Here is a 22,038-nt window from a genome sequence, read left to right as displayed (position 1 = left end):
CTCCATGTTGGTCAGGCTGGTCTCGAGCTCCCGACCTCAGGTGATATGCCCACCTCAGCCTCCCAAAGTGCTGGGATTACAGCCGCGAGCCACCAAGCCCAGCCTAATTCTTATTAGTATTACATCCTCTGCACTCATGAGCCCCATTCTGGAGTCAGAGACTCCAGCCTGAAAGACCCCAGAACATGCGGCAGATATGCTGATGGGCTGGGTGGGAGGGGTCCTGGCTCGACATCCCCTTCCACCTTGGCCTGAGGGCAAGAACAACAGGTACTCTCAGTCACTCGGGAGTATTACAAAGATAGGGATGAGCGGAAGGACCAAAATGAAATTCCCATCACACGCCTGGAATCCAAGCACCTTGGGAGGCCAAAGCAAGAGGATGGCTTAAGCCTAGGAGTTTGAGACCAGCCTGGGAAACACAGTGAGACCCCTGTCTCTACAAACAATTTAAAAATTAGCCAGGTGTGGTGGTGCACACCTGTAGTTCCAGCCACTCAGGAGGCTGAGGAGGGAGGATCACTTGAGTCCAGGAAGTTGAGGCTGCAGTGAACTATGACCACACCACTGCACTCCAGCCTCAGTGTCAGAGCAAAACCCTGTCTCTGAAATAAATAAATGAGAAAAGAAACAAAATTCCCATCACTGGAGAGAGGAATTAACAAAAGTAATAAGAGGATATAATAACACTAGTGATGGTAGCCACCATTTACTGAATGATTACTCTGTCTCAGGCACCACGATGAGTACAACACACACAGTCTCTCAGCTGGTCCTCGTAACAACCTGACAGGACAGGTGTTAGCACTGTTCTCCTGGTACAGATGAGGAAACTGAGGCACAGAGCGCTAACATCACTCTATGAGAAAAAGGCAGAGCCCCGATTTGAGCCTGGGTCTTATGCAGAGCCTGCTTCTGACTCCAGATGTGTCACATCTGGACAGGCGCAGTGGCTCACGCTTGTAATCCCAGGACTTTGGGAGGTCGAGGCGGGTGGATCATGAGGTCAGGAGTTTGAGACCTGCCTGACCAACATGCTGAAACCCCATCTCTACTAAAAATACAAAAATTAGCCGGGTGTGGTGGTGCATGCCTGTAATCCCAGCTACTAAGGAGGCTGAGGCAGGAGAATCACTTGAACCCGGGAGGCGGAGGTTGCAGTGAGCTGAGATTGTACCATTGCACTCCAGCCTGGGTGACAGAGCAAGACTCTGTCTCAAAAACAAAACAAAACAAAACAAAAACAAATGTGTCACGCCTGCACCCCCCTGCTCTTGGTCTGTCTGCCCCTCTGCCTCCCTCCCTCCCGTCGCACAGACCATTGCCCTTCCCCGCTGGGAACTCAGGAGCCCTCTTTGCCAGCTGCTGGGGCACAGCCCCTAGAAGGGCCTGCAGGATAAGGAGGACCTAGTTCAAGTCCTGTGCCTTCGAGCTGTGCCACAGTCTCACTTCTTGTCTCTTTGTGTTCCCAAACCCATTCATGAAATGGGGGCAACAGTCGTCATCCTGACCCTGTGCGGAGTGCCTGAGGAGTGCCTGCAGAGCCTGGTGCCTGGCGCATAGCCACCGCTCAACTTTAGGGTTCTTCTTACCTGTGCCTGGGAGGACCAGCCATCAGGAGGGCCCATGGCTGGCCTGGCATGTCCAGGTCCTGCCAAGCACGGGCCAGGCTGGGTATCATTTCTGTTGCGGGGAACATAACCTAGAGGGGAGAGGATGGGTCTTGGGGGAGACCTTTGACCCCCAGACCCCTACCAGCTCTAGCCCCGACCACAGTGACACAGTGACCACAGTGACGGCCACAGAAAAGTGCGCCCAGAACAAGCCCTTGCCCTTTCCCCCAACTTTGACCCAAGCCCTCTTTGTAGGTCAGAGGCTCCCTGGCAATGAACATATAAATTGTGATTTGTTTTCTTTCTCTTGGGAACAAAGATGCTATGGACGAACTGTAACTATTCATCAAGTCACCTCTGATTGCACAAAAGGAACACAGGACACCCGTGTGGGCTGTGGGAATCTCCAGAGGAGGTTTGTGCCAGCTCACTGTCAAGGCCGCTGCAGGGAGCAGGGAGTGAGTTGCCCAGGGAGCCAGACCCGGGCTGAAGAATGATTCCTGTGGCCGTCCCCGCTGTCAGTAATGCCTCCCCAAAGGGAGTCAGGAAGAGGCTGCGCCTCCGAGGATCAGTCCGGTTGCAGCCTATGACTGCTTTGAATTGACATTCATGGAGCCTTTGGTGGCTCTTGGCGTCCTCCAGTCACACCTCCTGGCCTATGTTAAAAGCTTCCCGGGCCAGGCACGGTGGCTCATGCCTATAATCCTGGCACTTTGGGAGGCTGAGGTGGGAGGATCACAAGGTCAGGAGATCGAGATCAGCCTGCCCAACATGGTGAAACCCCATTTCTACTAAAAATACAAAAAATTTGAGGCCAGGCGCGGTGGCTTACGCCTGTAATCCCAGAACTTTGGGAGGCCAAGGTGGGCAGATCACCTGAGATCAGCCTGGCCAACATGGTGAAACCCCGTCTCTACAAAAATAGAAAAATTAGCTGGGTATGATGGTATGTGCCTATAATCCCAGCTACTCAGGAGGCTGAGGCAGGAGAATTGCCTGAACCCAGGAGGCGGAGGTTGCAGTGAGCCAAGATCGTGCCATTGCACTCCAGCCTAGGCAACAAAGTGAGACTCTATCTCAAAAAAAAAAAAAAAAAATTAGCCAGGCATAGTGGCAGGTGCCTGTAATCCCAGCTACTCAGGAGGCTGAGGCAGGAGAATTGCTTGAACCCGGGAGGCAGAGGTTGCAGTGAGCCAAGATCGAGCCACTGCACTCCAGCCTGGGTGACAGAGTGAGACTCCGTCTCAAAAAAAAAAAAAAAAAAAAAGATTTCCAACTAGGCCTGGCCTAGGGAAGAAACAGAGTCCTGGTTTGAGGAAGGTTCTATACCCCAGCCCATCGGCTAGCAGGGAATCTTCTCAGAAGCCTGCAACTCTCCCAGCCTCCCAGGTCTTCCTCCTGGCCCACAATTAAGTGAAACGACCTCCCCCTCAGGCCTCTACACCTCCCCACATCACTGCCAGTTCTGTCATGGAAGGGCCTCAAGGCCAACCCTCTTTTTTATTAGGGTCTCAGCTCTCCCCTCCTCAAAGACGCCTGGCTTCCCTGACCCCTCAACTTAAAGACCATCCCCATCACTTCCACCAAACTGCCCATTTTACTGCATGGCACTTGCCACTCCTGAAATATCTTGTTATTCTCCTCCTCAGACCCACACATATGTGGATAGAAGAATGTGTGGCTGAAGGGGCACACTGTGTCCCTCATGCTGACGGGCCGGGCAGTTGAGCGTACCCAGTTGCTGTTTGTTGAATGAATAAATGTGAGAAGGGACAGCCAGGCCAGGAGTAGGGGATGTCTCTTCACTCATGGCCTCAGCCTGGTAGGGTAGGTTAGGTCCATTTGCCAGATGGGCTGGGGGATGCCCAGAAGGGGTTTTTGTCTGGGGTCACAGGCAATGAGCTGTAGGCAGCGTGGACAAATCCCTGGGGTTCCACAACCCACTCATTCAGCAGACGTTTACTGGAGTCAGGCTCCGGGCATACAGAGCCGGGAAGACAAAGCCCCTGGCCTCATTATTCAGGGACAGACGGGACGAAAACGCATCTGCCTGTGCGCTGCATGGCCTGGCCAGAAATATGGGTGTGCAGGGAGTAAGGAGACCGCATGTGTCTTGGGGCCTCTCGCCAGGCCTGGCTTTCGGCTGTCACACAAGATGCACACAGGACGAAAAGTCAGGTCACCATAAGGGCAGCAGGGAGCCCAGGTGCGGAGGTGCATGCCTGTAATCCCAGCGCTTTGGGAGGCTGAAGCAGGTGGATCACCTGAGGTCAGCAGTTCAAGACCAGCCTGGCCAACATGGTGAAACCCCGTCTCTACTAATAATACAAAAATTGGCCAGGCATGATGGTGTGCACCTATAATCCCAGCTACTCAGGAGGCTGAGGCAGGAAAATCGCTTGAAGCTGGGAGGTGGAGGTTGCTGTGAGTGGAGATCGCACCACTGCACTCCAGCCTGGGTGACAGAGCAAGACTTAAGTCTCAAAAAAAAAAAAAAAAAGAAGAAGCAGCAGGGAACTAGGCCAGCAGGAGAGTTAGCACACATTGTGGGTGCTGGTGACAATTTCAGTGAGGCTCAGGGTTGGCCTTGCTGAGGAAGTGAGGTCTGAGCAAAGACTTGGAGGAGGGCATGGAGCAGACAGGGGTCTCTGATCCCTGCAGAAGGATCAGCCTCTGTGAAGGAAGGGGTGCTGGCCTGTTGGAGGGGACCATAGCCTGGAGGAGGGACAGCCTCTGGGACATTGTAAGGAAGTGAGTGGCCTTCTCTGTCAGTGGCCAGGAGCCTGTGACGGGACTTGCTCTTTCTTTTTTTTTTTTTTTAAATGAAGTCTTGCTCTGTTGCCCAGGCTGAGTGCAGTGGTGCAATCTCGGCTCGCTGCACCCTCCGCCTCCCAGGTTCAAGCAATTCTTTCCTGCCTCAGCCTCCCAAGTAGCTGAGATTACAGACGCCTGCCACCATGCCCGGCTAATTTTTGTATTTTTAGTTGAGACCGGGTTTCACCATGTTAGCCAGGCTGGTCTCAAACTCTTGACCTCAGGTAATCTGCTCGCCTTGGCCTCCCAATGTGCTGGGATTACAGGTGTGAGCCCACCAACTGGGACTTTTTTTTTTTTTTGAGACAGGGAGCCACTGCAACCCGTCTCAACCCCGGGAGTCCCGACTGCAACCTCTGCCTCCTGGGTTCCAGTGATTCTCCTGCCTCACTCTCCTGAGTAGCTGGGACTACAGGTGCGAGCCACCATGCCTGGCTAATTTTTTTATTTTTCAGTAGAGACAGCGTTTCACCATACGGCCAGGCTGGTCTCGAACTCCTGACCTTGAGATCCACCCACCTCGGACTCCCAAAGCGCTGGGATTACAGGCATGAGCCACTGTGCTTGGCGGGACTTGTATTTTCAAAGGCTGCAGGTGGAGCTAGACGGGAGAAGACCATGTCCAGGTCCTAATCGCTCAGGGCCTTTCAGGCTCACTGGGGACTTCCCCTTTTCCCTTCCTTAGTGCACAGCCTCACAGAGTGTGGCTGCTCCCAAGGCCCCACTGAGCCCGAGGGGTTCAGGTAGCCCCATCATGGGGCAGAAAGGGGGTTCCTTGAAAGCCCTGGGATCCCCAGCAGCTCGCCGCTTACAGAGCCTCAGGGCTCAAGGTTCAGCTCTCCTCTTTAGATGGGTAGGGCAGGGGCACCAGCCCCGGTTAGATGACAGCTGAGACCAGGAGCTGCTGGTGGAGACATAAGATGGGGGCCTGTGCCCTCGCCTGCTGTGAGGGGCTTCTCCTGACTCCACCAGGCCCTTCCTTTCTCAGAGCCTCCACCTGGATGGTAACCATTTCCCCAGTGTGGACACAGGCCCTGCCCCCAGGCCCCGATGCCAGGTGACCTGACAGACACCAAAGGTCGACAGGGGCTGGTGATTAAAAAGGAGTGACACCCCACAGCCTGTGACAGAAGCAGGGGACTAGCAGGAAAGGGACTGGCCTAGGCAGAGCCTCCAGCCTTCTAAGGGGGAGAGGTGAGCCCCGGGCCCTGGGGCTCCCTAAGCTGTGAGTTGCTGGGGCTTCCCAAGAAACCCCCTTTCTGTCTCAGGCGGGGGCTGCCTGAACCCCTCAGGCTCAGCTGGGCTGTGGAGCAGCCAGGCTCTGTGAAGCTTTGCTCAAAGGAAGGGAGAAGGGGAAGTCTCCAGTGAACTTGAAAGGCCCTGAGCGATTAGGACCTGGACCAGGAGTGGGAGAGAGACCCAGAGACGAGGTACAGTCTGCCCAAGGTCACACAGCAAGCCAGTGGTGACCACAGCTGGTGGATCAGCCTCTCTAAAACACCATTTCTGTACCTGTCAGCTCCACGAGGCAGGGATGCTTGTCTGGTTCACCGGCATATCACTGGCATTTAGAATATCACCTGGTCCATGGAAGTTGCTCAATAAACATTAGTTGAATGAGTCCATCTGTAAATGGGTTGATTACACTGCTACTGCTCAGGGTGGTTGTATGGCTCAGATGGCACTGGGTGGTGCCAGGCCCCTAGAAGGTTCTCAGCAGGCAGGAGCTGTTCTGGGTTTGTCCTGACTCCTGGCCCGGGTTCCACTTTCCTCCCTTCCCCTCTTCTGCCTCCCCTCTTTTTTTTTTTTTTTTTTTTTTTGAGACAGAGTCTCACTCTGTCACCCAGGCTGGAGTGCAATGGCATGATCTTGGCTCACTGCAACCTCCACCTCCCTGGTTCAAACAATTCTCCTGTCTCAGCCTCCTGAGTAGCTGGGATTACAGGCATGTGCAACCACGCCCAGCTAATTTTTGTACTTTTAGTAGAGACAGGGTTTCACCACGTTGGTCAGGCTGGTCTTGAACTCCTGACCTCAGATGATCCACCTGCCTCAGCCTCCCAAAGTGCTGGGATTACAGGCATGAGCCACTGTGCCCAGCCACTGGTACTTTCCAACCCCACCCCAGTCTTGTCTGGTTGGTTATAGCGGAGGCTTTGGGGGAAGGAGGCACCAGCAGGAGGCACCTGGTGAAGTTGATAAAATCTCTGGGCTAACTGGTTTTTCAGCTTGCTGTGACTGGCAGCACTCAGGGCCCAGGGAAGAGCCTGGAGCCTCCCCACTCTCCAGCTCAAGCCTCAGGGTCCCAGCTGAGCCCTGGCTCCCCGACTCTGCCTCCCACAGCCCTGCCCAGCTGCTCAGGCCCTGTGGCAGCCAGAAGCAGGCATGGGGGAAGCAGAGTAAGCTCCTGGGCTCCAGGACCCTCCTGGGAGGGTGGCCACCAGCCTTGAGGGCCATCTACTCTTTGCCCCTTCTCAACCTGGCCTGATTGGGGGTCTGGACTCCTTGTTCCCCTCCATCAGCCACTGGAGCTCCTGCCCAGGAGGGCCAACCCTCCCAACTGGATCTCCCTGAGACCTAGGGCCTCAACATCCCCAGCCCAGCTCCTGCCAGCCCCATGCCTCCCAACTGAGAGATCCCTTTTCTATAGGGGCTCAGAGGGAGGGTCACATGTAGCAGCAGCCCCTACGGTCACTGTGACAACTCCTTTGCTTCTGGGAAGACTTGGCCCCATGAACGGGGTAGATGGGGAGGTGGGGGCATGTGCAGGACATTCCTGCAATCTCAAGTCCTTTCTATTATAAGACCCCAAGGCGTAGCCCAGGAATTAGCTGGGCTTCCCCGAGGCTGTAGCCTTCCAGCTCCTCTGCAGCATGTCACTTCCATGGCCCATGGCCACCCACAGCCCCCCTGGGCAGGATCGAGTTTCCCAACGGCAGGTCCAGGAGCCCTTCCTCCCTCAGCACTCACCCACGCGCCAGCAAGAGAGCTGAGCCTTGTGAATAATTCACAGCGATTCACATCAGGCCCCAGAGGCTCTCGAGAGCATGAAGCTGGGCCACCTGGGTCCCCTGATTGGGGCCTGTGGCCTGGGGCAGCTCAAGCCTCTGCTCTCCCCAGCTCCCAGCCCTCATATTCACAGCCTCAGGGAGTAGGAATCCTTGCCCCTGAGGTAGGAGGCTAACTGGGTAACCATCCCCCAACCCCAATTCCCAGCTGCCCCTCCTGCCGGAGCCCAGCCTGGCAACCACACAAAGACACCTTCTTATCAGCTGAGTCACACGCCGCTGTGGGGAACCGAGCCCAAGCCCTCTGTCCACCTTCCTGAGATTCATGGTAACTCCTGGGGGGCTGGTGGCTCATCAGTCCAGGCCATCTGGCCACTGAGTCTCCACCAGTGCCCAATCACACCCAGCACCTGTCATGGCCTGGGATGGGGCCAGGGTCCCCCAGGCCCAGAGACCTGGAGGGCGTTCCACAGCACAGCCCACAGGGGGATCGTTGTGCATCCTAGACTTGCCTTCTCAGTGAGGAAGGCCCGGGGTGGTGGGCCCCACCAGCACTTGCAGAAGGGGGGCTCAGCATCTTCCAGTTCACACTTGGGCCATATTGGTCCCGCCATCAGGGGCACCTTCCCTTCTCAAGACCTGTCCCTCTCCTCTGCTTGAAGTGAGGGGGTGGGACAGATGCATCAGAATCACCGCTGTGAGGATGAGGACATGTCCCACGTGTGGCTACCAGGCCCCAACCTGGAGAGTCCAACTCAGGAATCTGGGACAGCCTCCAAGAGGTGCTGCCAGAAGCCAGTTGGGACCCTCTACTCAGGGGTCTCTGGAGTTCTCCTACTCTAAATCTCACTGACTTTGACATGATCCAAACCCTAGTTTGTTTGGAAGCAGTGAATTCATACCAAAGCGGCCACCAAACAGGCCTGGCAGGGCTGGCTGTGCTGTGAAGAGCCCCCTCCCCAGGGCAGCACCTGCTGGGTCTCCCACTAACCAAACCAGGGAGTCCCTTCTTAGGGAGGAGCCAGGCCCAGCTCCCTTGTCCTGGGCCGAGGGGACAACTGGAGCCCGGCCTGTTAGGTCCTAGGGCCACCCTACATCCACGCCAGTGTGCCTGGGCCCAAGAGGCTGCAGCTGTGGCCACCTTGCCACACGGCCGTATGGCCAGAACTGGCCTCCAGCCTCCTCCCTGGTGGCCAGGGGCCCTGCAGGCACACCCAGGAACCGACCAGTGGTGAAGACAGGCCAGACCCTCTTACCTCATAGCTGCTCTCTTCTCGAGGCTGGGTCCACATTCGCATTTATATCCCAGGCTCCCACTTAGACTAACAAGGATCACTGGTCAGAGCCCCCCACTCCCCACTCAGGCCCCTGTGGCATCTGGCACCCCAGCCTCTCAGGGCCTGAGCGGCTTTCCCTGGATCCCTGCCTCCCCAGGCACATCTAAGACCTGAGTCCCTCCCTCCCTCCCCTAGACTCACACATGCCCGCTGCTCTGTATGAGCCCCCACCCCACCCAGGGGAGCTCCCAGCCCACACCCCAGGAGGTTTGGGAGCCCCATGCTTCCCGTGGTAGTGGGAATGGGCTGAGGGGCCGCAGGGGATGACAGGCTGCTCTCTGGATGGCCTCCAGCCAGGGGCTCTGGGGCCAGGAGGTGGGGTGGGGGTCTGGGAGGGGCAGTTCTCCCTTAACTGCTTGGTAACTGATGGGATTCCTCTTCCGCCTGTTTGACTAGGGTCTAGGAGGCGCTCCTGCCCTTGCTGTTCCCCACTCCATTCTGAACAGTCTTGCAAATGAGCACAGCCTGAGCCAGAGAGAGTTCCTGCTACAGAAGCAGCCTGAGGGGAACAGGTGACCTTGGCTTGCATGCCCAGCCTCCCAAGTCCAGCTGCATGCAGCTGGCCGGCTGAGGATGCTGGTGGCACCTGCTTGCAGGGCTCTGGGGGCAGCCCCAGAAGGGGTTTTCCAGCAGGGGAGAAATTTCATGTTGAGTGGGAGCCGTCTCTCTGGCCTGGCCCTCTGGCCCCAGGATGGTCGCTGGAGGGATCACTGCCCTGGAGTGCCGGAGAGGCATGGCAGATCCCAGGCATCCCCCAAAGCCCTGGCCCAGCCCACCCAGAGGACCCCTTACGAGGGGTGATCTTACTCAGGGTAGTGCCCGATGAGAAGCCTCAGGGAGGGGAAGTCTCCTTTGGCGGCAGCGTAGTGGATAGGCAGGGCGCCCATGTCTGTGGCTGCGGTGGGGTCCCCACCGCCATGATGCAGCAGCCAGTTCACCACCTCGGGGTGGCCAAAGCGGGCAGCCAGATGCAAGACTGTGGCACCAGAATTGTCTTTGTCCTGTGGGAGGAGAGCCAGTTCAAGTTCTAAAGGCTGTTCCTGCCCTGCCCCTGGCTTGGGCCACTCCCAGACTCCCACAGGCCTCGGGGGTAGCTCTGTGCTCTCTGCCTTCCCTGGAGAGATTGGCCAGGCCTCACTCAGCAATGTTTTTTTGGGTCAAGCGGATCCTGGGTTTGAATCTGCTGCTGTCTTTGGGCAACTAACTGGCCCTCTCTGAGCCATAGCCAATAGGCAGCATCGCCGTGCCCGGCTTTCAGAGGCCTGCAGGTCCTGACTGTGCCCTGTCTATGCGAGAGGCACCAGGTTGTCAAGGCAGGAGACTGGCTCCAGGCTGAGGGCCACAGCCCTGACACCCAGGGGCTCAGGGAATGGCTGAAGGAGTGACAGAGGGTTGTTGGGCTGAGCAGGACCAGGAAGGGGGCTGCGGGGCCGCACCAAGCTAGCATCAGGACTGGGGGCAACCCCTGCTTCCAACACTTGCCCCCTCTCTCTCCACCTTCCTAGGTGTCACGTGGGAACAGACGCCTCCACCTTGATGCGCCTCCAGGAACCCAACCTCAGTGCAGAAAACTGCCCCCTCCCCTGGCAGACTTGCCAGCGCCCATGCACAGGAGCAGCCTGTGTTCTTGCCCTGTGGAGGTGGAAGTTGCTGGGCGCTGGTGGGCGGGTCCAGGGCAGTCAGCCAGGGGTGCTAGGTGCAGGCTAGTGGTGGCCTCTGGGAAGGCTTGGACAAAACCTCCCCCAGGGACCTCAGAGTGGGTGGTGCCAGAGGTCTGGGCCCAGAACTGCTGAATGTGTCATCTGTGCACACCCCATGTGTGTGTCTGCTGAGAAAGGGGCCAGAGGGGAGTGCTTACGGGACCTGGGCCGGGAGGAGAATCCCGGAGGACCCAGACGTCTAGACGCAGAGGCTGCTGCACTTGGCCGAGTGGGCACTAGTTCTGGAACGGAACAACCTCCAAGCGCCAAGCACATGGGCGACAGAGGGGTGGGCAGGGTTGCGGCAGAAGGAGGCAGTGGGCAAACTTCACTAGGGTCAGGGAGTGAAGCATCTCTGCCCTGCCGTGCCCAGAGAGAGGGCATTGTGGTCACAGAGTGGCAGAGGCAGCAGGAGCTGGAGAGAGACTCCAGGCCTCAAGAAGCTGAATCATGTGGGAAGAGAAAACTCAGGCTCTTGTGAGAAATGTGAGGAAAGAGGGCACAGAGGGAGCTGGGGCCCCGGGCCACTGATAGGGTCATCAGGCAGCCTGCAGGGCGGGGCAATAGCCCGGCGATCCTGCTCAGGAGGCAGGGAGGAAGATGGGGCAGATAATGTGATGGCCCACAGGAAGCTGAGGACACTGAGGCCCCTTCTGTGTGGTAGAATGCCGGTGGTGGGGGACCAGAGACTGCTTCCAAGCTCTGATTTTGGGCTCTGAGCCCAAAGGTTGGAGCTGGCTAGAGGGGACCCAGGCAGAACCATGGTGAAATGTGACCTGAGCCCCAGCTCTTGAGAAAGGCACTCCCTTCCTACTGGCCTTGGGGACTGAGGGTCTGAGGCTCCAGGGGTCTCGCTGGCTCTGGGCCCCTCAGTGGTGGAAACTGTAAGGAGAGGGCCATAGGCCTCTGGGCTCTGGCCTGTCCCTGAGGCAGCAACAGCTGTCCAGCCCCAGGAGCCTCATGTGCAGTGGACCACACCCTAAAGCAGCTTATCTCTCCGGGCTGGGGAAGCCCAAGGATCCAGGTCATCCCCCCCACCACTTCCTCCCCCAGCACCCAAGCCTGCCTGGCCCAGAGGGCAGGAGACTTGATAAGCTGGGGCCAAGGCCACCTGCTTCGCCCAGCTCCTCTGTTCTGGCAAGGGAGGCTTCCGGCCAGGCCTGGACACCGGATAAGGCAGGCATGACACCTCCCAAAAGAGTGGGCATGGGCCACGTAGCCAGGAAGCCCTGAAAACAGGTCCCACGGAGAGATATGGGGCGGGCCATCTCCCAGGAAGGGTGGGGGGCCTTCTATCTGAGGGCAGAAGGTGGGCTGGCCTGGCCATCGTTGGGCCATAGCAAGCCTGCCTCCTCCCCTTCCATCTCCAGGGAGCCCAGTGGTCTAAGTGGAAAATCAGTTCCGGTTCCTCCCTCCCATGGCTGCCCCCACAAGCAGAATTTCACCCAAATCCCTAACCTCGGCCTAGGAGACCCTCTGGCCTGGCCCTGGCAGCTTCACCCCTCCTCACCCACTCTGAATACGCAGCCTCCTGCTGGCCCTCCGACAGGACAGGAGTGTGCGCGCCTCAGGGCTCTGCACTTCTTGTTCCCTGTGCTTGGAACTCTCTGACCGCCGCCTGGCTACCTGCTTCTCAGCAGCCAGGACGCCCCTGGGAGGTCACTTCTCAGAGGGACCAGGTTGGGTCTGGGGGCAGCAAGAATCAGCCTGGGCTGGAGAAGCAGCTGACAGCTGGGAGCCTTGACAGCACGGATGTCCTAGGGTCAGCCTGGGTTATGCGGAGACCCCCATTTACCACGGCCCATCATCATTCCCCCACACACTGGCTAGGGACACCTGTAGCTCAGCCTGGGCTGTGGGACTTTGCCCAGCCTCCTTTCAGACCTGGCCCTGGAGGACATGGGCTTCTGACTCTGCCACCCAGGCCTCACGTCCCCACCCACTCCCAGGACTTCAGATCAGTGCCTTCCCTCTCCTGGTACGCACTAGTAACTACCAGCCCCACGGAGGAGGCGCCCTTCTGGCTCCCATCACCCAGGTGTGCTTCCAGGGAGCCCCCAGGCTCGCCAGGGCATCTGCCAGAGTACTCGCAAGCCAGGGAGCCCACTCACCTGAGGGCCTCTGGAAGGAGCTCCGTGCAGGGCTCAGCTGGGCCAGGAGGTGCCAAACCCCACCCATCCTTGAGCCCCGGCGTGGGGGGCTCTGGGCCAGGACTGTCTCCTGAGGAGGAAGCCGCAGGACCCCCGGCAAACGGCGCGGACCCACCTGCACTCTGCAGCCTCCCTGAGACAGCAGCCACTGCAGGCAGGCGAGGTGGCCGGTGGCGGCGGCGTCGTGGGCCGGTGTGGCGCCGTTGCGGGCGCGGGCCGCGGCGGGGAGGGCGGCCTCCTCCACCAGGAAGCGCAGACAGTGCAGCTTCCCCGCGCGGGCCGCGTGGTGCACGGGCAGCGCGTCCAGCGGGTCGCTCAGCGAGGGCCCCAGCAGGCCGGCGGCGTGTAGCGACCTCAGCACGTCCAGCTCGCCCTGCCGCGCCGCCTGCAGCGCCTGTTCCAGGGCCATGGTGCCGCCTGCGGCGCCGCGACCCCGCACTCAGAGCCTCCGCCAGGACGCCATGCGCGTGTCCTCGCGGGCGGGAGGAGCCCGCGGTGCGGCCGTCGGGGCTCTGCGGGCCGGGAGGCGGAGCGGCTGCGGGCCCGGCCTCTGCTCGGGACTGCCTGGCGCTCCGCTCCGCCGCGCTCTGGGGCCGGAGCCCGCCGACGCCGGCTTAAGCCTCGGGCCCGCCCCCGCCCCGCCCCGCCCGCAGCCTCAGCCAGAGTCCCCCGCCCGCCCCCGCCGCTCCGCGGGGACACTCGGGCGACTGGGGCAGGGCGCCCAGGGCCTTCTCTCCTAATTTGTCTCACGTAACAGTTGAGACCCCAGAGGGCAGCAGAACTGGGTTCGAATTGGAGAGCCGTCCAGGCACAGACAAATTCATTCATCTGCCCAGTGTCCGCTCACTGCGGTTCCAGGCGCTGGCGACGCAATTCCAGAGGTGACGGGGAGTGACTGTGGGGCCACGTGGGCGGTCAGGGAAAGGTCTCTGTGGAGGTGCGATGGGCTGGGTGTGGAGCGCGAGGCCCTGAGGCAGGAGCAGGCCTACAGCGTCCCTGAGGGGCTCTGGGTCTAAATCCCTGGAGAGTGCAAAGGGCCTCAGAGCTTCGAGGGGGGAGGGCAGGACAGGAACTCCTGGTGCGCTGGGAACTCTGTCTAGACGCCGCGGCCTCAGGCCGCCCACAGCCGCTGTCGGGGTGGAGGGACTTCCAGGCACACAGAAGGCAGGGATTGCGGGGTTAGGGCTTGTGTGGAGACGCGAGATCACCGGCATCCAGAGAGAGGGGACGGAGACCCCTGCAGGGGCGCAGGAAAGCGCCAGATGGCGCAGGCTGGAGAGCGAATATGTGCCAAGCCACCCTGCGGGCACCACCGAACACCAGCCGTGGGAGCGGCTAGTGCCCGAAGGATGGGAGGAAAAGCTTCCAGAAGGTGGAGGCTAAGTAGCTGTGGGAGTGCAGGCTGCCTATCAGCGACCTTGAAGCACCCTTCCTGTGCCCTTCCTGTCCCAACACCCACCCTCTCTGAGTCCCGTGGGGGCCTGGCCCCACCCGGCCTGAAGGTTTCACTCGGCCCCAACCCGGGTCTGGCACAGTTGTAGGGCACGTTGGGAGCCCGATGTGAGGCTGAGCGCCCACAGGGTCGTGGGGTGAGCCTTATGCTGTGCTGAGGCGCAGGATCCGAGAAAGAGACAGGACACAGAAATACAAGAAAAACGCAGCTGGGCTCGGGGGGCCACGCCACCTATAAGCAGAGTCAGGCGAGGCTCCGAATATCCAGAAGCATGAGTATTTATTGTGTATAGGTTAGGGGGCAGGGCAGTGAGTGAAATCATCTTTAAGGATTGTGATAGGTTCGTGAGCAATAAAACATGGGGTCCACCCCCATTAGGTCACCTAGGCCAGGAGGTGGACAGTGCGCAGCAAGGGGCCCTTTCCGAAAAAAAAACGCGAAGGCAAGGGCCGCGTGCAGTAAGGGGTCCACCCCCATTAGGTCACCGAGGCTTGAAGGTGGGCTGTGCACAGTGAAGAGGGTGGTGTGCTATACTTCTATCTATGGGCAAACTACTTCTAAGAAGATTTATAGGAGGATACTTTAAGCCACATAGCAGTGACAGAGCTGTCAAGGTTACCGCCACCTTCTGGCAGCTTTCAATGGGTTCTATGGGAAGATGCTTTTCAAGCAGCTCAGTAGCAAGAGCTGATAAAGTTCACAGTCACCAAAGTGGATTGCCGTTCTGAGGGCAGCCTTCCACAAGAACTGGAGCAAGGTCCTACAACTCCTTTATCAGGAGGAGTGGCTCTTGCCCCAAGCCTGCCATACAGCGGGTATCTTTACGATACTGAACGCCGCCGCCTGGGCCATGGATTCTTGTCCTGGTATAACTGTTTTCCCTTAATTCATGCTCTGTACTGTGTCCACTCTAGGCATTCCTCCGATTATGAACTAAGATATAATTATAAGTATATATGTAAGGAAATATTCTTTAGGCACTCATACTATCAACTAATATATGATTATATATAGAAGATTATATAATCTTCTATATATAGAAGATTATATAAAAGCTTCTTCAAGCTCTATTTCTATAAACTAATATATGATTGTATAAAGGATTATATAAAAGGAAATAGCTGAGTAGTAACACTATAAAGTGAGATATTCCTCAAGCCCTAACTGTGCCAGGGTTCTGTTTAGCTCTCATTCTCAGTGCCTATATGGGGGGTTACCCACAACAGTCAGTGCTGAGATGTAGAATGAAGGAAGCCCCTTCCAGGAACAGTGGGAGTCATAGTGCTAAACTCGGAGGTGCCTCCGGTCCCTTCCCTGGGACTGCCACCTAGTGGCAACCTGGGTGGTGGCCTCCCACCCTCCCAGGTGCTCGGGTAACTGGAGCTGCTGAGCCGTGCCTAGCCAGGCAGGTTTCCAACGACTTCCACCCAGCCAGATCACCCTCATTCTCTCCATGGGACCTGTGGCCACTGGGCTCTGGGACCCTTGCCCAGCGGTTTGCAGACAAAGGGAGGGAGGAGTCTTTTCCTGGCAGCCTCACTGCTGGAGCTGGTGGTGGCCAGGGCAACAGGCTCACTGCGACTGGTGCTGCCCTCCTCCAGGTGCCCAGGGGCAGGTGTACCATGAGGCCAGCAAGTGGCAGGGGTACTGTCAGAAGGAGGTGCTAAAATGGCTTGTCTTGGGCACCCCTTCCCTGTGCCTCCTCCATTCTAAAAGGCCCTGCAATTCGTGTCCTCCATGCCTAAGGTGGCCACCTTGGCCATGGACGTGATCATCTAGCACCTGGTTTTGTGATTTTGTGGGCCAGGTCCAGGTGATGCTCTATTGCTCTTCCAGTGGGCTGGGCAGATGCCCCTGAGCCACTGCCACTGTTGCTATTGACATCTCCATTAGTGCCACATGGGAGCACCCACCCCTGCTGGCCAACCTCTCCAACTCCTTTCAGGACATGGCTCAAACTCAGGCTTCAAGCCAGGCCTTTCCTGCCAGGCTTCTATCCTCTCTGGGCTGTCCCACATCCATCGGGCTATCGGGGTCCTCCCCAGCAGCCCTACGGAGCTCACGCCAGCAGTCACACTTTTATGAAATCTGTACCACCCACCAAACGCTCCCCATACTTAGCCTGGATATCTAATCCAGAGGTGCTATGGGAGAGGTACAACTATTGTTCTCAGTTTACAGCTGGGGAAAATGAGGCATGGGGAGGGTTTTTTTTTTTTTTTTAAATGGAGTTTCCCTCTTGTTGCCCAGGCTGGATTTCAATGACACAATTTCAGCTCAGGGCAACTTTCGCCTCCCAGGTTCCAGCAATTCTCCTGCGTCAACCTCCTGAGTAGCTGGGATTACAGGTGCCTGCCACCATGCCTGGCTAATTTTTGTGTTTTTTTGTATTTTTAGTAGAGATGAGGTTTCATCATGTTGGCCAGGCTAGACTCGAACTCCTGACCTCATGATCTGCCCACTTCAGCCTCCCAAAGTGCTGAGATTACAGGCATAAGCCACCAAACCCAACCTTGTTTTTTTGAGACAGAGTCTCACTCTGTCGCCAGGCTGGAGAGCAGTGGCGTGATCTTGGCTACAGGTGCATGCCACCATGCCCAGCTGATTTTTGTATTTTTAGTAGAGACAGGTTTTCACCATGTTGACCAGGATGGTCTCAGTCTCTTGACCTCATGATCTGCCCGCCTTGGCCTTCCAAAGTGTTGGGATTACAGCCGTGAGTCACCACACCCGGCCTTGTTTTGTTTTTAAAGCATTTTGTGGCTGGCTTGTGGGTGCAGAAATGAGTGAGCCAGGCTACGTGCCTTGGGCTGAGGATGGGAGGGAAAAGATCCACAGTCTTTTGAGCTCTTAAAGAACAAGTCATTGTCTTGGGGGAGGCCAATGGAGGCAAACTGGCCTCAATCATGGAGGACAAGTTCTCAGGTTCCTCCAGGCCCTGCTGGGCCAAATATGTTGAATGAGTTATTCTCACTTGTTAGAACTTTTATGAGGGTTAATGCAGATGCTAGCCTTAAAGTGTCCCTGAACTTGGCACACAGTAAGTGTCCATGAATGGTGGCCTAAGATCCTTCTCATACCACAGACAGCTATGGGTGACCCGGGCTCCCCTGGCCCAGGCTTCTTCAGGCCCCTTAGTGTGTACCTTGGTCCTCTTCCGCCCTGCTGGGAGAACCCTGAGGGAGGGGGACCTGGGGCTAGCTGCAGGGGTGGAGCTCAGAAGTGGGGTTTGGGGGTTCATCCAGCACCCTGGACAGAGCCCGTCTTGACTCCGCCCCATGGGGCCTCCTCCCGGCTGGCTCGGTGGATCCGGCCAGTCATCTCTCTGCCCAGCGGTTCGCAGTGTGGTCCGCGGGCGTGGCCGTTGCCCTGCCAGCCCGTCGGGAGAGGGGAGCCCAGAGCAGATGGGCGGGGGACGCCAGCCAGTTTGCCGCAGCAACGGCCACGCGGCGCGGAGGCGGTCCTGGGCGGGCCGCTGGGGCCCCCCACCGGGCGGGCAGCGGGGGGCCCGCACCCACGACTGCCCCGCCCGTGCGTCATGTGAGCCCTGACTGTCCTGAGGGCGAGAACCCGGATCCCCAGCCGGTGGGAATGAAAATGAGCTCCGAGGGCTCCCGGGCTGCCTCTGCTTCTGTGGAATTCCGTTTCCCCACCCAAAGCCTGGAGTGGGGTAACCAGATGACCCCTCGGCAAGTCGCTGGAGGATTCTACGAGGTCCTTAGAGCCGGGCGTCTAGCGACTGGTGCCCTTGTCCTAGCTCGGCCAGTTCCCAGCGTCGACGGCCGGAGCAAGTCACGACTTCTCTCCGGGCCTCGGATTCCCCGTCCAGCTCAGCCCTTCCGCCGATAGAGCGGCTGTGGGTGGGAGTTCCTCCTGCTACTGTCCTTCGTGGGAGCTCCTGGAACCGCGGGCCTTGGCAGTCCTGCAGCCGCTGGGTCCCCTGCCCCGGCCCAGGGCGGGGCTCAGAGATGCTGAACCGAGCCTGGGTAATGAATGACGAGCTGCATTGGAGAGGAGGGACTGCAGCTCGAGCCAGGCAAGGCCTGGCCCCACCTGGCCCTCCTGCCCTCGGGGTCACGCAGCGACGGCCCCCGATGACGCCCTCGCCACTCCCCCGCAGGTGCTCGGGGACAGCCCGGGGCCGCCACCCCGCGGTAGATGGGACGCGAAGGCCAGGAGCGGGATCCTCGGGGGCGTCGCTGTCTCCCCTCCCGGCTCCACCCCGCGCAGGAACAAAGGCGGGAGGTGGGACTGGCGGGCGGCCGGACTCCGTGGGGCGGGGCGGGGCGGGGCGGGCGAGCCGCTCCCTTAAAGTTCCGCTGCTGGAGCGGCGCGCACTCTTCTGGCACCAACTCGGGCCGCTCTCAGGACCTCCTTCCGGACCTCGGGTTCCCTTTGTGTGGGGCTCGCGGCTGCCGCCGCTTTCCTGGGAAGCATGGGGCTGCCTCGCCGGGCAGGGGACGCGGCGGAGCTGCGCAAGGTGGGAACCCCGGACTGGGGCAGGGTGGGGCTGGGCGGAGGGCGCCGGGGACCCAGCTAATCACCAAGCCGCACACCCGCAGAGCCTGAAACCGCTGCTGGAGAAGCGCCGGCGCGCGCGCATCAACCAGAGCCTGAGCCAGCTCAAGGGGCTCATTCTGCCGCTGCTGGGCCGGGAGGTGAGCGCGCCCGGGCGACTGGCGGAGGGCTGAGGGCGGAGGGTCCTGGGGCGCGGAGCCCGAGCAGGGAGACCGGGTGCTTCTGCGGGAGGAACCCGCTAGGGGGTTTCTCGCGGCGCCCGAGGCGGAGTCTGGGTGGGGTGGGCTCGTCGGAGCCGACCCTCCGCAGGCCACGGCGCGCCCCGCAGCCAGCTCCCAACGAGAGCGCGGTGCGCACGGCAGCTGGCCAGATGTCTGTCTTGGTGGTTCTCTGTCCCTCTTCCTCGTGGCCGGGCGCAGAACTCCAGCTACTCGAAGCTGGAGAAGGCGGACGTCCTGGAAATGACCGTGCGCTTCCTGCAGGAGCTGCCTGCGTCCTCATGGCCCATGGCAGCGCCCGGTAAGTGAGCCTGCCCCGCCCTGCCCCGAGCCCTGCACCCCGCGCCCTGCACCCCACGCCGCACCTCACGCCGCTCTCTGCCCGCAGTACCTTGCGACAGCTACCGCGAGGGCTACAGCGCCTGTGTGGCGCGCCTGGCCCACGTGCTGCCCGCCTGCCGCGTCCTGGAGCCCGCCGTGAGCGCGCGCCTGCTGGAGCACCTGTGGCGGAGAGCGGCGGGCGCCACTCTCGATGGCGGGCGCGCTGGTGACTCCGGTGGCCCATCTGCGCCCACCCCAGCGTCCGCGTCTGCCTCACAGTCCGCATCCTTGCCCATGCCCTCGCCGCCCTCGCCTCCCTGTGGCTCCGGCCTCTGGCGGCCGTGGTAGCCCCTCGGCCAGTCCACAGACCCTGCCGACTGCTTGGGACCTGGGGCTGCTGTTCCCATCATGAGGGGTCAGCCAAGTACCCGCACCCAGGCCGGAAGCCGGATGTTTCATGGGGACTTGCTGAACGTTTGCCAGAAGGGGAGGATTCTCCCCCAAGTCCCCAGATCAGCAGCCTGTGCTAGGGACCAGAGCACCTGGGGCAAGAAGACAGAACCGATGTGGGGGTGGGGATGGTCACTAATTCCGACTGTGCCACACAAGCCCATGATGACCTTGGCCCTGGTTTAGGTGGCAGGATATGGAGGAAGCTATGGGCATTATTGAAAAAGTCATTGTTCAGCCAACAGGGTGAGGCTCCCAGCAAGGCCATGCTGTCCTCCCGCCTCCCTGGGCCCAGAGGGTTAGACTGTAAGCTCCTTGAGGCACTGGGTGCACAGTGGGTGCTCACTGAACATGGCGGACTAGTGAGCAGGGGATCTGAGAGGACGACCCTGCAATGAGCCTTGGACACTCTGGCATTTGCCTTAACAACCACGCCCTGGGATCACGTGGATATTTACTCCATGAGGACGAATACTGGGGAGGTGTGGAGAGGAGAGAGGGCAGGTTTCTCTTACTTTACCCCATTTCTGAGAACAAGCACCTGCTGGCACTGCCTTTGTGAGTCTCTGGGAGCAGATAACCCGCAGCCGAAGCCCACCTAGGACTCCACATCAGACAGGCACAGGACTGGCTCCTTGTCCCCATAAAAACTCTCAGTACAGGTTTTTTAAACCTATTCTGTAAGAACTAGCCAACCAGGGGGACCCTTGATTCCTTTCAGCCATGCTTGCCACTTCTGACTTCTGAGAGTCAGTTCTGTGACTTTCGTTGACCTGGCTCGGATCAAGCTACAATGTACGCAGTCGTGGGGGAGGGGAGTTGTAGATGGGCCAGTGACTCACAGGGTCAGGTGCTCTGGGGAGCCTGAGTCAGGAGGCCAGTGGGCCCTGGAAGGGAGGGGGCAAGCCCAGGTGGGTGAGGTTCTGGGCCCGAGGCAAGAAGGCAGAGTTTCTCAGCAGGGGTGTGCAAGAGCTGCCCAGAAGGTCTCAGCTGGCTCTCCAAGCTGGGCTTGCGAAATAGGAACGCCAACATCCTCCTCCACAGGCAGTGGCAGGCACCTCCTACCAGCTCCTCAGGTGCCCCCGAGCCCTGTCTGATGGCCGAAGGTGAGCGGAGAGCGGTGGGCTTTTCCTGTGTGGAGGGAGACTGATTCAAAAGGTCATTTATGACCCTTCACCAGTCCCACGTCCTGCCCAATGGCCAGGTCTTGGGATGCCTGTTCCAAGATGCTTCTGTGACTCTATGTCTGTCTGATATTTGCCCCAGCTAGGGAAAAGGCTCCCATGTCTCTTCCTCATAAAACTAGTGGGCAAGGCCAGCTGCAGTGGCTCACGCCTGTAATCCCAGCACTTTGGGAGGCCAAAGCGGGTGGATCACTTGAGGTCAGGAGTTCAAAACCAGCCTGGCCAACATGGTGAAACTCTGTCTCTACAAATATACAGAATTAGCTGGGCATGATGGCTGGTGCCTGTAATCCCAGCTACTTGGGAGGCTGAGGTGGGAGAATCACTTGAACCCTGGAGATGGAGGTTACAGTGAGCTGAGATCACACCATTGCACTCCAGCCTAGGTAATGGAGTGACACTCCTCATCTTCAAAAAAAAAAAAAAAGGCCAACCACAGTGGCTCACACCTGTAATCCCAGCACTTTTAGAGGCCAAGGTGGGTAGATCGTGAGGTCAAAAGGTCAAGACCATCTTGGCCAACATGGTGAAACCCCATCTCTACTAAGAATACAAAAATTAGCTGGGTGTGGTGGCAGGCGCCTATAGTCCCAGCTACTTGGGAGGCTGAGGCAGGAGAATCACTTGAACCTGGGAGTCGGAGGTAGCACTGAGCTGAGATCAAGCCACTGTACTCCAGCCTGGGAGACAGAGTGAAACTCTGTCTCAAAAACAAAATAAAATAAAATAGCCGGTGAAATGATTCAGTGACCCGAGGACAGTCAGAGCACGAAGCTGCCTGGGAACCTGTTTGTGCTAAAATGGAGATTTCCCAGGAAAGTCGGGCTTGGGACAGGCCCCTACCTGTCCCTTGGGCACCAGGTGATTAGGAGAGGTCAAATCTCATTTCCACAAGAGTGGGGATAAACAGTGGGCTGCCAAGGAGGATTCCTTTTATAAACATTGACAAATTGCTCTGCCCCACCTGTGAACCCAGACTCCTGAAGGTGAGTGTCCCGTGGGTTCATCTCGGATGGGAGCTGCATGAACAGCCTGCGGGAAGGTCTGGAAGAACCAGCTTCACAACAGATATAATAAGGAAGAAGTCTGAAATATTTTAAGAATCGCGAAAGTGTGACACACAGATGCAAAGTGGCCATATACTCGTGGAAAAATGGTGCCAACACTTGCTTGACTCTGGGGTTACCGCAGACCTTCAATTTGTGCAGAAATGCAATGTGAAGTGCAATAAAGTGGACTGCAATTACATGGGCTGTGCCTGTATTTGTTTTG

The 22,038-nt window shown here is 58.6% G+C and overlaps 2 protein-coding genes across 4 annotated transcripts in view; one reads left to right on the top strand and one right to left on the bottom strand.

The window, feature by feature from the left end:
* Positions 1-13,211, bottom strand: part of ESPN (espin) — a 36,486-nt gene extending 23,275 nt beyond the window's left edge. For all 3 annotated transcript variants that reach the window (XM_021669905.2, XM_064363177.1, XM_064363178.1), the window contains exons 1-2: positions 12,738-13,211; positions 9,580-9,773 (exon numbers count right to left, since the gene is read on the bottom strand). In XM_021669905.2, the coding sequence (XP_021525580.2) occupies positions 9,580-9,773; positions 12,738-13,031 (488 nt within the window). In that variant the 5' untranslated portion in view covers positions 13,032-13,211. The remainder of the gene's footprint in view (positions 1-9,579; positions 9,774-12,737) is intronic.
* Positions 13,212-18,510: 5,299 nt separating this feature from the next.
* HES2 (hes family bHLH transcription factor 2) lies at positions 18,511-19,480 on the top strand. Its single transcript, XM_064363714.1, has 4 exons — positions 18,511-18,555; positions 18,638-18,733; positions 19,013-19,112; positions 19,200-19,480. The coding sequence occupies exons 1-4, from the start codon at positions 18,511-18,513 to the stop codon at positions 19,478-19,480; spliced, it is 522 nt and encodes a 173-aa protein (XP_064219784.1).
* Positions 19,481-22,038: the final 2,558 nt, after the last annotated feature.

The sequence above is a fragment of the Aotus nancymaae genome, unplaced genomic scaffold (assembly GCF_030222135.1).
Source record: "Aotus nancymaae isolate 86718 unplaced genomic scaffold, 86718_ANA_hifiasm-v0.15.2.pri h1tg000053l, whole genome shotgun sequence".
NCBI lineage: Eukaryota > Metazoa > Chordata > Mammalia > Primates > Aotidae > Aotus > Aotus nancymaae.
The sequence above is the reverse complement of the archived record's forward strand: the minus strand, read 5'-3'. Positions and strand labels throughout refer to the sequence as shown.

Coding starts and splice junctions, on each gene's coding strand:
- HES2 (XM_064363714.1), top strand. CDS start 18,511: ATGGGGCTGCCTCGCCGGGCAGGGGACGCGGCGGAGCTGCGCAAG. Junction 18,734..19,012: donor TGCCGCTGCTGGGCCGGGAG/GTGAGCGCGCCC, acceptor GGCCGGGCGCAG/AACTCCAGCTACTCGAAGCT. Junction 19,113..19,199: donor ATGGCCCATGGCAGCGCCCG/GTAAGTGAGCCT, acceptor CTCTGCCCGCAG/TACCTTGCGACAGCTACCGC.